Raw genomic sequence first — 14,184 nt, forward strand, 5'->3', positions numbered from 1 at the left:
AAGTTTTCAAGTTCTTAAAAATTCCATAGCACTTTCCCTTAACTACTTCATTTTGAAAAACAATGCAACTCAAGTTGACTCTAAATGCTACTAAAAAATCATCAGGTAGAATTAGTTTTGAAAAGAAAAAATGATATTGAACAAAGATTTTGTAATTTTTTTCTCCATGGTATAACTTCACGATTGAATTGCTTGTATGCCATTGTAACTATGTTGTGGAGAGCACAACGATATCCCTAGAGGACAAATTATTTGAAAGTCTTAATGTTAAAATATGATGTCATACACAGTTTCAAAAAGTGCTGTATCTCGAGTAACTTACAAAGAAGTAAAGCCTGAGTTGTATGTAAAATTGTATCAGATACTTGGAAAAGTGGCTCTAGTGATGTCAAAACCAATGATGCAAAATCAGACATAAAGAGTTTGCATACAATTGTTTCAGGAAATATAAGTGGAGAAAAATTGCTAAATCATACATAATTAAATGAAATTAATAAATTAAATACATAGCACTAACATTTGCCTGTATTATTCACATTTGTAATTGCATATTTAAATTGATAAAAAGAGATTTGGGGGATCTTTGCACAAAGAAAACAGAGAGTGTTGTCTATTATTTGAAGCTTTCTGTAATCATGTTTGTACAGTAAATTACTTATTTACTCTTTTATCATTGTCTCTGCCTACTATTGTTTGTCCCTGCTCTCTGAGGTAGGAACTATGTCTAATTTCCCACTCTTTTTCTAGCTCCTAGAACAGTCTCTGACAAACATAAGCCTCTAAGAAATGTTTATTGAAGGAATAAATTCAGGTAAGAAACATGCTTTTCTAATTATTTTTTAAAATAGTTATCTGAGTTGTGAAAAAGTGATATCCAATCAATACACACCCATTACATAGATCCAGGATTTAAAGAAAACAGTTTTCAAAACAGAATTTAAGTGACAATGGCCAAGATATACATACTATTGTTAAATCATTCCAGAAGCCACTCTTCATACCCCCAGTACTACATCTACCATCATTACAGTGTTAAGCAAAGTGAGATAAGCTAGCAAATATTTTTGTAAGCAATTTTTAACCTTTATATATGACTGATGTTTTGACCTATTATCATCATTTTAGTGCATAACTTACCCATATTTATGGGCTGAACTGACATTAGAGGTGACTGGAAAATTACTCCACCAGATGTGATTTTCAAACACATAAGGAGAGTGTCGTTGAGTTTGGCTGTTGGCACAGGCACAAGACATTCACAACGTTCATGAACACTGCAATTGCAATGAACCATCTGAAAACTGCCTTTTTGGGGAACCAGAGGTGAATCTTCTAACACTTCCGGCCTATATTGAAAAAAAAGAGCTAAATATTAACACAGATATGAAAATACTGGATAGGCTCTTAAAGCAGGATACTAAATACAAATTGAAGTAAACTATTTGAGACACCCAGCTTAAAGGGTATCTGGGAAAAAAAGATACCCTACACTAGAATAACAAAGATAAAGATTACAGCAGGTTAATCATCAGGAAGAACATAAGCAAAAAGATAGTGAAGCAAAAGTGAAGTACTAAAATAAAAGAAAAACTGCAATCCTAAAATCCTACGCCCAGCAAAAACAGCTTTCAAAATAATGATGAAATAAAGACTTTTTTTTTTTCAGATATACCAAAGCAAAAAGAATTCATCACCATCAGACTTGCACTATAAAAAATGCTAAAGGAAATCCATCAGGCAAAAACAAAAAAAAAAAATGACAGCAGATAGAAATATGGTTTCACACAAAGAAATGAAATTTAACTAAAATGACAAATATTTATTGATTGTTTAAAGCAAAAATAATAGCTTCGTTGGTGTGGGGTTTACAACATATGTAAAAGTAAAATGTATGGCATTAGTACCAAGCTTGGTAGGGGAGAAATTTGTGATGTTCTTACATGAAGTGGTATGATATCACTTAGAGATATACTATCACTTGGTCTATAATAAATTGGACACAAATATTATAAATGCTAAAGCAACCACTAAAATAATAAACAAGAAAATATGATTAATAAGCAACACAGGATATTAAGTAGAATCGTTTAAAAAATCAAAAAGAAGGCATAAAAAGAGGAAAAAGGGAACAAATAATAAAATAAGAAAAGAAATAAAAAGATTTAATCCTAAACATATCAATTATCACACTTGATAATGCAATTATCACACTTGATAAATGCAAACAGCCTAAACATCCCATTTAGAAGGCAAAGATTATCAGACTGGATTTAAAAGACCCAATTATAAACAACCTACAAGAAATCAATTTTAACTATAAACACAAATAAAATGAAATGAATGGGAAAAGATATACCATTATAAGATTAGTCAAAAGAAAGTTGTAACGGTTATATTAATGTCAGAGAAAGTATATTTTAAAGCAGTGAATATTCCATGGGATAAAGATGATCATTTCATAATGAAAAAGGGATCAATCCACCAAGAGGACATAACAATCCAAAACATTTATGTACCCAATAACAGAGTTTCAAAATACATGAAGCAAAAGATTGAGAGAACCTTAAGGAGAAACAGCCTAATCCACAATTATTGATTAATTTCAACTCATCATTGATGCAACATTCTCCATTGATATAACAAGTAGACAGATATTAGTAAAGATAAAAACGTGAACAACACATCAACTGACTTGACCTAATAGACATTTCGAGAACACTCCACGCAACAATAGCAGAATGCACATTCTTTTCAAAAGCATTTACCAAGGAAGACCATATTCTGGGCCATAAACATCACACACCGGGGCCTATTATGGGGAGGGGGGAGGGGGGAGGGATTGCATTGGGAGTTATACCTGATGTAAAAGATGAGCTGATGGGTGCTGATGAGTTGATGGGTGCAGCACACCAACATGGCACAAGTATACATATGTAACAAACCTGTACATTATGCACATGTACCCTAGAACTTAAAGTATAATAATAAAAAAAAAAGTCTCAATAAATTTTAAAGGATCCCAGTCACACGAAAATAGGATTAATAACAGAAATCAATAACAGATACATATTTAGAAAGGCCCTAAATAGTTGGAAACTGAACACACTTCTAAATAATTCCTGGGTCGCTCAAAAACCATATCAAAAAAAATTAGGACTTTTTAAGTGCATGAAAATTAAAATACAACATATTCTTTAAGGTAAGATATTGTTTACAGCAATAATTCCAGGGAAATGTGTTTAACACTAAATATAGGCACTGCCTATATGAGAAAAAAAGAAAGGTCTCAAATCAATGACTTCAGCTTCCATCTTAACAAACTAGGAGAAAAAAAAGAGCAAATTAAACCGAAGTTTAAAATAGATGAGAAATCATAAATATCAAATCAGAATATAATGCAATAAAATAAAATAGAAAAATAATACACAAAGATCAAGAAAGCCAAAAGCTGGTTAAAAGATTTTAAAACACGAAAGAAGCTTTAGCCAGACTGTATTAGTCCATTCTTATGCTGCTATGAAGAAATACCCAAGACTGGGTAATTTATAAAACGGAAGAGGTTTAATTGATTCACAGTTCCGCAGGGCTGAGGAGGCCTCAGGAAACTTACAATCATGGTGGAAGGACATGCAAACACGGTGGCAGCAAGGAGAAGTACAGAGTGAAGGGGGGTAAAAGCCCCTTATAAAACCACCAGCTCTCGTGAGAACTCACTCACTATCGTGGAGGTAACTGCCATAATAGTGCAGAACAGTGTGGAGGTAACCACTTCCATGATTACCTCCTACTGGGATCCTCCCATGACACATGGGGATTATGGGAACTACAATTCAAGATGAGATTTGGGTGGGAACACAGCCAAACCATATCACAGACTGACCAGGAAAAACCATAGAAGTCACAAATTAACAATATAAAAAATGAAAGCACGATATTGCTATATAGTCTACAGATATTAAAAGGATAATAATATGAATAATTTTATGACATTGAATTTATATTGGATAACTGATGAAACAGAAATTATTTTAAAATATTTACAATAACATCAGAAATAATAACACTTTGGAATGTATTTGACAAAAGATGTTTAGGATTTGTACATTGAAAACTACAAAATGCTGTTGACAGAAATTATTAAGACCTAATTAAAATGAGAGATGTACTGTGTTTATGGGTCAGGAGACTCAATATTGCTAATATGCCAACTCTCCTTAAATTTATCTATAGATTTAATGCAATGCTACTCACAATCTCAACAGGCTATTTTACACAAATTGACAAGATGAATCTAAAAATTCATATGGAAATGCAGAGAATCTAGAATAGCCAAAATAACTTTGAAACTGAAGAACATAATTTGAAGAATAACAATACCTAACTTCAACATGTATTATAAAGTTGCAATAATCATGCCAATGAAGTATTCATGTAAAAACAAAAAAAGTAAATGAATGGACCAGAATAGAGTCTAGAATAGACTAACACTTACATGGACAACTGATTTTCTACAAAGGCACAAAAGCAATTCTGTGGAAAAAGGATAATCTTCCTGACAAATTGTGCTGGAACAATGGAATATCTATATGCAATAAAATAAAAGAACTTTAATCTATACCTCGCATCAGATAAATTAATTCCAAATGGATCATAAATCTAAATGTAAAACCTAAAGCTATGAAACTTCTAGAAGAAAACATGAGTAAAAAATTTTGTGACCTTCGCTTAATTAAAAATTTCTTACATATGACACAAAAAGCACAATCCATAAAAGAACAAATTGATAAATTGGACTTTATCAAAATTGAAAACTTGTTTTTTGAGAAGCACTATGAAAGATAACAAAAAGACAAAGCATACACAGAGAACATATTTGCCAATCATCTATCTGATAAAAGATTTGTATCCATAAGGTATATGCAACACTCAAAACTAAATAATAATAATACAAACAACCCAGTTAAAAAGATAGGCAAAATGTTACACAGTCACTTCACCATATAAATCATAGTTATGGCAGATAAGCACATGACAAGATGCTCATCATCATTAGTCATTCAAGAAACACAAACTAAAACCACAATGAGATATCACTATCCACATACTAGAATTGTTAAAATATTAAAAAGAAAAGACTAACTATACCAAGTATTGGTGAAGATGTGAAGGAACTGGAACTCTTACACTGCTGGTGGGAATGAAAAATGATACAATTTTGGAAAATAGTTTGGCACTTTCTTAAGTTGTTAAACATACACCTACCATATGATGTGCCCATTCCATGCCCAGTCATTTATCCAAGAGACATGAAAATATATTTCAATTCTAACACTTGTGGTAACTTCATTTGTAATAGTCAAAAACTATAGACAATTCAAATGCCTATCAACAGGTGAATGGATGAACAAATTGCAATATAACCATTTAGTGGAATGCTATTCAGCAATAAAAATGAATGAAATACTGATATAAACAACATTAATGAATCTCAAGATAATCATGTATATGAAAGCACAACAAAGTACTGTATGATTGCATTTATATAAAGTTCTAAAAAATGCTAGAGTAATAGTAGGTTATAGTGCTAGAAATCAGATCAGTCATTCCCTGGGGACAGAGGTGGGGTGGGAGAAGGAAGTACCACAGGTAGGAGCATGAGGGTGGGATTACAAAGGAGCAGGAAGAAATTTTCTAATTGATGATATATTCATTTTCCTTATTATACTGATGGTTTTATGAGTGATTTCTCATATCAATATTTGCCAAATGTATAATTTAAATATGTACAGCTTATTATATATCAATTATACCTCAATAAAACTATTTACAAAAAGAAAGAAAATCTAGGAAAATTTTTGTAAGCAATACTTTGCCTATCATTTTAAACCTTCAAATAAGCAAGTTAATCTTAAAAACATAATTATAATTAGCTGGGTAGGGTTACCAAACATAGGGCATAAAAAAATAATAGTATGCAACCAAGAACAGAAAGTTGTTATTTCTTACTTAATAGATTTTTTATAAATCTGCCTCATCCTTTAGGGAGTCTAAGTCTTGGTGTAAATGAAATGACTATAGAATAAGAGCAGTGGGGAGAAGAGTGAGGAGTAACAGTGCCTCTGACTACCCATCTCACCTATGCTGCCCCATTCTATCCATTAATATCTGCTACCTCCTACCAAAACCACACTCTGTTTTTCAAACAACCTGGGGATAGGGAGATAGTGCATGATCACTGCCTTCAGAAATCTTGCAGTCCTTGTAGAGGGAAAACACTGATATAATAACTTAAAATTCAGTATGGAAAAGTGTTGATTTAGAAGCTACAATAAACTAGCATATACATGAGCATCCAGATATAAAAAACATGAAAAATAGACGCTAATCTTTCTACGCATACCCCACTAATATTAAATGTTTTGAATTATGATATATTTTCAAGTTTCCTGAGATATAATTTATTATTACTTTAGTACTAAAAAAAAAATCAACCATGAAACAACATTTGCAGGACTTTAATGTGCCAAGAAATCTACTGGGAATTGTATAAGGGATATTAGTGTCAAAAGCACAATAAATTAACATTGAGATGTAAAATCAAGTACTTCTGTTTGCTTATTGGCCATGAGATCATGGACAAGTAAGTTTATATTTGTGAGTCTCAGTTTCCTTAATCAATAAAACCAAGATAATCCCTGAACCATCTGTGTTTACAAGGATGTGAATATCAAAGACAAGAATTACATAAGAGTATGTTCGAAAAATGTAAAATGCTATCCACCCTAAAATATTGTTTTGAATTAGAGATAGCCTGATGTAGCACTTTCAATTCTATCTAAATCTTTAAGCAAAGCAAATAAAATGTAATTTTTAAAAATATCAAGCCAGACCTTTTATGCATTTTTCACGTATTAAAATAAAAGCTTTTACAAAAAGGGTGTGAACAAATTGAATAAATTGTGGTGTTTTATGTCAGAAACATGCTTGCAAGGCATTATGCTTTGGCTGAAAAACTTCGGAATTTTAAAGTAAGAATATTTGCCTAAGTTGAGCACAAAACAACACATATATTCTCCACTAACATTTTAAATGATAGAAAATTTTAGTCATGTTTTAAGACAAAAAGAAAAGTTGGAATCACATCATCTTACTTTAGATGGTCTTGCCAATGCCAAATCCTTTTCTAAATACACTGAATATTTGTAAAAAAGGGCTAATTTAAAATCAGATTAACTCTATGGTTTTCTTATCACTTCACTGATGTATTTTCTATTTATTCAATCTCTTTTTCATTTTGTTAATAATTATAATATACATGCAAAACATCATATAGATTATATATCCTTAATAATGACTATATAGTATCTACATTATAAAATCTGTATTATAGTAATTCATTGTTTGTTTTCTGGTTTTTAAAAAAGCTTTCTGTAACCACGTCAACAGCTAATGCCATCATGACACTATCAGAATCAATCTAAAACTAATTTCAAAATGTTCTAAGCTTGGGATCAGCAAACTCAGGTCCACAGGCCAAATCCAGCCATCTGCCTCTTTTTGTACAGCCTGGGAGTTAAGAATGGTTACTTATATTTTCAATTAAAAACAAAAAGACTGTTTCATGATACATGAAAATTATATGAAACTCAAATTTCAGTGCCCAAAAGTGTAGTAACATTAATTCAATTTACATACTAACTATGATTGCATTTGTACAAGCACAGAATTGAATAGCTGTGACTGAGACAGTATGGTCCACAAACCCCAAAATGTTTACTACTTGGCCCTTTAAGAAAAAGAAAATTTTGCCTCCCCAGGTATAAGCCAAAAGTATTTTGTACTCTCTACTGGTGGGTATTTGATGGGCAAAGGACACAAAAATAGAGAAAGCACATTAAATATATCACCAAATTTCATTATTACAATTTACATGAAACACCTTTAGGAATATTATCTAATCCAATTTTTCAAAGCACCCTTTGAGGGAACTAACATCATCTACTTTACAGGTAAAACAAACTGAGATTTGGAGAGAATGTAGACCTGGAACTCAACTGCAGTCTTGTGCATCAAGTTCAATGTTCATTTCGTTACACCCAACATGCCTTATTATCACAAGATAAATTTTGCTGTTACCATCGCCATTTTATTTAGAGATTAATAAAGACCATAGTAACCATGACTAAAAAATAATTATAACCTGAGTCATGTTAATATTTTTATAAATGGAAATATTAGAGAATTATATAATTACTTCAAATGATTCTTTAAGGAAAAACATTAGACATTTCCTGGATTTGTGAGAAGAGTTTCCCAAGTTTGTGTGAGACCCGGAATCCACCAACCTGGTTACATGCCAAAGTCAGTATAAGAATTTAAGAACTCTGTTTTTATTACTATCAAAAGAAACTCTAACAAATTTGATAATTTTAAAGTATGGGGATAAAAGGATCATCAAATTTTAAAAGTAACGAGATATACTTGGCTTAAAACAAGCAAACATGAAGAATTTCTGGAATTCTTGAAAATTTTTATATGCAACAAAACATTTTATGCGTTACCAGCATACATATGCATATACAAACTCAGTGCCACTATTTATTTAATACCTCTACATGTAAATAAACTTTACTTGAAAGTGAAAATAATATGAAAACAGTTGTCAAATGAATTTAAAATTTTGTCTCTTTACCATTTTTGACTTTTTGGTAACATTTTTACTCAAAAGGTAAAGATATAACTCTTTAGTATTGAAATTTCATTTTTGGTAGCCATACGTGGTTTAGAAAGAAAGCACATTCTGTCCTCTGACTTTTGGTACAATTTTTCTTCCAGAAAGTGCAAAAATATTAAAACTTCTCCAAGCAAATTCTATGCTAAATTATTACAGGAATAACACCAAATTGGTACCACCTAATTTCCTGATTGTAACGTGAACTGACAGCAAAACAGTGAACAAACCAATGAAGTGAAATTAGAAAGTTTACTATTAGCTTTGTAAATCATTTAATCAAGTCACTTATTTTAAATTTCAGATTGGTAATCTATAAAAACATTACCTCAAAATTTTCACTTGCCAATCCCAAATAATTTGAGACTAAGTTACTGTCCCAGACTAGACTCATCATAAAAATCACCTGGAGAACTTGTGAAAAAATAGATTCCTAGACCCCATGAGGAATTCAGAAGGTCCAGAGCTAAGCAATCTATGTTCTGAATAAATGCAAGCAATCTAGTTCCACGACAGACCTATTGAACGCCAAGTAAGAAGTGCTGACCTAGATAAATCTTATCAAGGAGGAAAGTTTAAGAAGCATTTTGTAAAATGTAAAGTACTCTTCAGATGTAAGATATCACCAAATAAACAGAAAATCAACAAAGATAAGAAAAAGTGGGGAAAAAAAGAAGAATGCAAACTGAAACAAACAGGACCTTAATGTCTATCAAGTTAATAATATAACTGCCTGAAGGGAGAGGGAAGACCTATCTTATTTAACTTTGGAACATAATATTTGACCATGTACCCATTAGCCTTAGTAAAGGCAAAATGAGTGTAAAAAATATTGCACTCCAGTTAGTACACTTGTTTTTGTTTTTCACAGCAGCATGGGTTAGCAATTCTAAAACTGCTTTGTGTATATTCTAGCACTGAGCAAATAAGTAATACATTGTGGGAAAGGGAAGCCAGGTTTCTCACTGCTGGAGAAGAAAGTTACAAAACAGAAAGAAAAAAAAGAAGTTTAGAATGAACCCTTCGGTTTTGACCTAGAATGGGACATATTAGTATGAACGCACACCCTTAAATATATGTACATACAGAGAGATACAGGTATATAGATTTGTGTATATTATGTACACACATTGTGTATATATTGTGTGCACTAACTAGCTCTGCACACAGAGAGGGCTATAAACAGTAACAATGAACAACTATCCTCCAGACACTGGTTTGTAATACCATTCTTCAACAAAAGGAACCATGGCTCCTTGGAGAAATGGCTGATTCCAGTGTAATATCAGGAAAAGTATAAGATCTACCTGGTACATCTTATACTGCTAGAAAGAAAGTCCTCAAAAAACAAAATGATGGGGGATATATCAAAAGTACACAGGAGCCAGCTTGAATGGGCTCTCATTGGCCAAATAGGGGACAATTTCAGTAATAAAATGAATGACATAACATTATAGCCTACAAACTAAAATAAGAATCCATGAGTCCATCCTGACAGAAAGGAAAGAAGGGAAGGAGAATGAAAAGTGCATCACTTACAGAGCCTAGTGCTATGGGCTGCACATACTAAATACTTTTTTATTGAATAACATTATTCTAAATGCCCAAATTAATATTTAGCATTTTTGTTTACCAAAAAAATTGCATTTTGCATCTTAAAAATGTCACTGGGTTCTTTTTTACATCTTCAATTTCTTTTCTCATTATATTCATATTTTCCTTTACATTCTTGAGCATGTAGAGCATATTAATGATAGCTGTCTTTGTCTACCAATTCTATCATCTCTGTCATTTCTGGGTCTGTTTCTATTGACTATTTTTTCTTTTTCTCTTGGTTATGGGTCACATTTTCTTATCTTTTCATATATCTAGAATTTGTTTACTGACTGCCAGACATTGTGAATATTTCATTTTTGAATATTATATTGTTTTGTTTTGCCTTGAAGAGTGCTGGATTTTGTTCTGAAAGTCAGTTATGTTATTTGAGCACTAATTTGAATCTTTTAGGGCACCCTTTAAGCATTTTGGGGAAGAGTATAGTGTAGCCTTGACTCTAAGGCTAATTTGGCCCCACCTTTAAAGTATAGTTCTTGTGGGGTTCCTACGAAATGTCACTGATACTCTTCAAGGTCTCTCCAATCTCGTTTATGGGAACTTGAACAATTCCCAGACCTGTATGACTTCTGTGAATTGTTGAGCTTATAGCTCCCTGATAACTGTTCTCTTACTAGAAGTTTTTCTTACCCAACATTATGGCCAGATTGATATTCAGCCAAAGAGTTAAAGTGGCCCCACTGTAAGTTTTTGTGTATGCCCCTGCTTTCAAAGTACTCTGCCCCATGAACTTGAGCCCCTTACACTCTCTGAACTCTCATCTCTGCAAGTTTGTAGGGCTCAGCTTGAGTTCCTCAGCCCTCTGCCATGTTCTGGGAATTTTCTCAGAAAGCCTAAGTACTAGTAGGACTCATTTTGTTTTCTTCTCTTAGGAATCACAGTTCTGTCTGCCTTTGTCCAATATCTGAAAATAATTATTTCCTATGGTTTTTTTTTTTCAGTTTTCTAGTTGTTTATGACAGGAGGGTAATCCCAGACCCTTTTATTCCCTCATGGCTAGAGTCACTTGTTGATTTTTTTATTAACTTTGGAAGACATAATGTATTCATACAGTTCAAAACTTTGTTTTCTTTAAAAGAAGTAGTGAAATGGGGTGGTTACTTGACAGAAATGTGTAATAGAGAAAATTTATTTTTTAAATGGGAGTTATTGTATTGTGTCTATTAGCTGAGAGAGTAACATAATGGTGCAGAAAATAGAGGATAATGGCAAGAAAGTCCTTGAGTTGACAATAAGAGATAGGACTCAGAACACATGACAAAGCATTCACCTTAGATCAGAACTCAAAGAATTTATTCACAATAAAAGGAGAGAGGAAAATTGCATGGGCAGTGATATAGGCAGCCTGGTAGATTTGGGTGAGAAAAGCAATCATTAGAGAAACTCCACCTGCTTATGTTTTCTCAGTGAAAATAAAAAGCAAGATCATCAGTGAGTCTCTCTGGCTCACTTTCAGGAAAGCCAGCTGCAATGGTGCAGGCTGTCCTATGGGGAGATCCACATAACAAGAAACTGAAGGAGGTCTCCAGCTGACAGCCAGGGAGGAACTGAGGCCCTCAGTCCAACATCCCATGAAGAACTTGGAACCCCAAGAACTGATCTCCAAAGCAGCTCCTCCTGAAGGTGAACCTTGAAATGACTGCAGTCCTGGTGGCTGACACCTTCAGTGCAGCATTTCTAAGAGATCCTGAAGCAGGTACTCCCTTCCCGTTCCACCCGACACTAAGCTGCAACTGAATTCCTTAACCACAGAAACTGTGAGATAATAAATGATTATTGTTTTAAGCCACCAAGTTTTGGGTTAATTTATTATATGACATTAGATCACGAATGCAGATATTGGAACTTGAAAGTGGGGTGATGCCATAATGAAAACCTAAAAATGTATGAATGGTTTTGCAACCAGGGCACAGAGGCTAGAAGGATTTGGAGAAGCATGGTGAAGAAAACCTAAATTGCCTCAAACAGACTGTTAGTAGAAATCTGGTGGACTTCAAAGACTCTGCCAGTAAGGTCACAAAAGGAAGTGAGAGATAATTTATTGGAAAATGGAGAAAAGTGATCTTTCTTGTGTAGTAGCAGAGAGCTTATTAACATTACCATCTGTAGTCATGTGGAAAGTACAGAATGTGCCTATTGAACTGAATTATATACTTAAGGAGATTTCCAGCAAGTGTTGAGGATGTCTCTCGGTTTCTTCCTGCTGTAAGAGCAGAGATATACATTGAAGAAAGGACCATTAAACAAAAGAAAAGAGGACTTCATAGTCTTGAAGTGTCCAGCCCCTCCAGATAGCAAATACTGTTAAAATCAAGAAATTTTGAACAAAGATCAAAGAGAAGACAGAGAAAAGATCTCTAGGAGGTTTGCAAGCTTTTATAATATCTAATGGAGTGAACACCAGAGAGGTCCACTGGAGGTCCAGGTAGTTTTGTGAGAGAAGTGTATTAGCAGAAATACTGCTAATATAGAGACAGAAAGAGACAGAGACAGAACAAAATGAAAAAAAAAAAAAGACTTTGGACCATTCAAAATTGTGCTGATAGGAAAGCAGGCTGTGAAAACAACTTAGATGCGCATATGGGCTGTTTTTCATGAAGAAGAGAGGGTTACTCAGGCCAGAACCTGGTACCCAGAAAGGGGAGCCAAGAACCATGGAGAATTATTCCTGAAGTTGGGTAGTAGAGAGAATAAACTAACATGAAGGGTACAAGGGGAGATGGTCGAAGAGCAGGATTCTTGACATGGAGATTATAGAAAAAAGCATGCTTATTGGTGATGACAAAGTCTAAAGCATGTCCATGACAAGAGGTGAACAAGGTGGTGTGAAAAAAACAAGAATATTGAAAATAAGCATTCAAGAAACTGAAGATTAATCACATGGATGCTGAAATCATCCAGAATGCTGGCAGGAGTAATTGTGAAGACAAAGTAAAGTAGGTGTTAGTAGTTACAGAAGCCCAAACTCCAAGCATGACCTGGAGGGCCCTTCATAATCTGACCCTTGCGTATCCCTCCATCCTGATTTCTCTTCATTCCCCAGCTTCCCAGCCCCACCACACTCAACTTTTCAAGTCCTCCCGTGTGGTATGTGTGCCTCTGGGCCTTTGCAAATGCTCTTCACTCTCTGGCTCATTCTCCTCTGCCCCCTCTTCACCTGGGCTGGATATCCCTAGTAAGTGTTTCCACGAGGCACTGTATTTATTACATCACAGCATTTCCAAACTTTGCTGTTATGTCTTCTGTTTTTACCACAGAATGTTAACTCCGGGAGGGCAAGGGTTGAGTCTGTGTTGTGGAACCTTGTTCCTCATGCTCAGCTCAGTGCTTGGAATACACAGGAGGCACCTAATAAAGAAAGAGAATTTCCTTCCTAGATCTAAGAGGAAATCTCTAGAGCAGTTTCAAAATATTACATTTCTAGAGTATCTGTCCTTCAGACTCTCTGACAAACATTAATATCTGAGCCCAAACAAAGCTTTCCCTTAAGGGACATATTTATATGGCTTTAAATCCCTTACAAACATTAGATTTTATCCCTTTTAAAATACACGGTTTTACACATGGAAGCATTTGAAAATTTCTCTTGTGAATTCTCCAATGTCCAAAATAGGTGAGTCTGATTCAAAGTTTTTCTACAGTAACCACCATTATGGATTTTCTCTTCCATGGAGTTCTCACTGGTTATATTGACCAGCTCTTCCTATATTGACCAGCCCTTCCTATTGAATTAGAGTCCTACTTAATTATTTGGAGATATATTGCCTTAAAAGCCAAACAAAAATAGAATTAAAGGCTGAAACAGCATGTGATAGTAGGTATAATGAATATATTAACCA

The 14,184-nt window shown here is 33.7% G+C and overlaps 1 protein-coding gene across 7 annotated transcripts in view; it reads right to left on the bottom strand.

Annotated features, from left to right (window-relative positions):
* LEPR (leptin receptor) overlaps positions 1-14,184 on the bottom strand; it is a 97,999-nt gene that overhangs the window by 40,820 nt on the left and 42,995 nt on the right. For all 7 annotated transcript variants that reach the window (XM_045369570.3, XM_005543137.5, XM_005543142.5 and 4 more), the window contains one exon: positions 1,138-1,346. In XM_045369570.3, the coding sequence (XP_045225505.2) occupies positions 1,138-1,346 (209 nt within the window). The remainder of the gene's footprint in view (positions 1-1,137; positions 1,347-14,184) is intronic.

Source organism: Macaca fascicularis, chromosome 1 (genome assembly GCF_037993035.2).
Source record: "Macaca fascicularis isolate 582-1 chromosome 1, T2T-MFA8v1.1".
Lineage (NCBI taxonomy): Eukaryota > Metazoa > Chordata > Mammalia > Primates > Cercopithecidae > Macaca > Macaca fascicularis.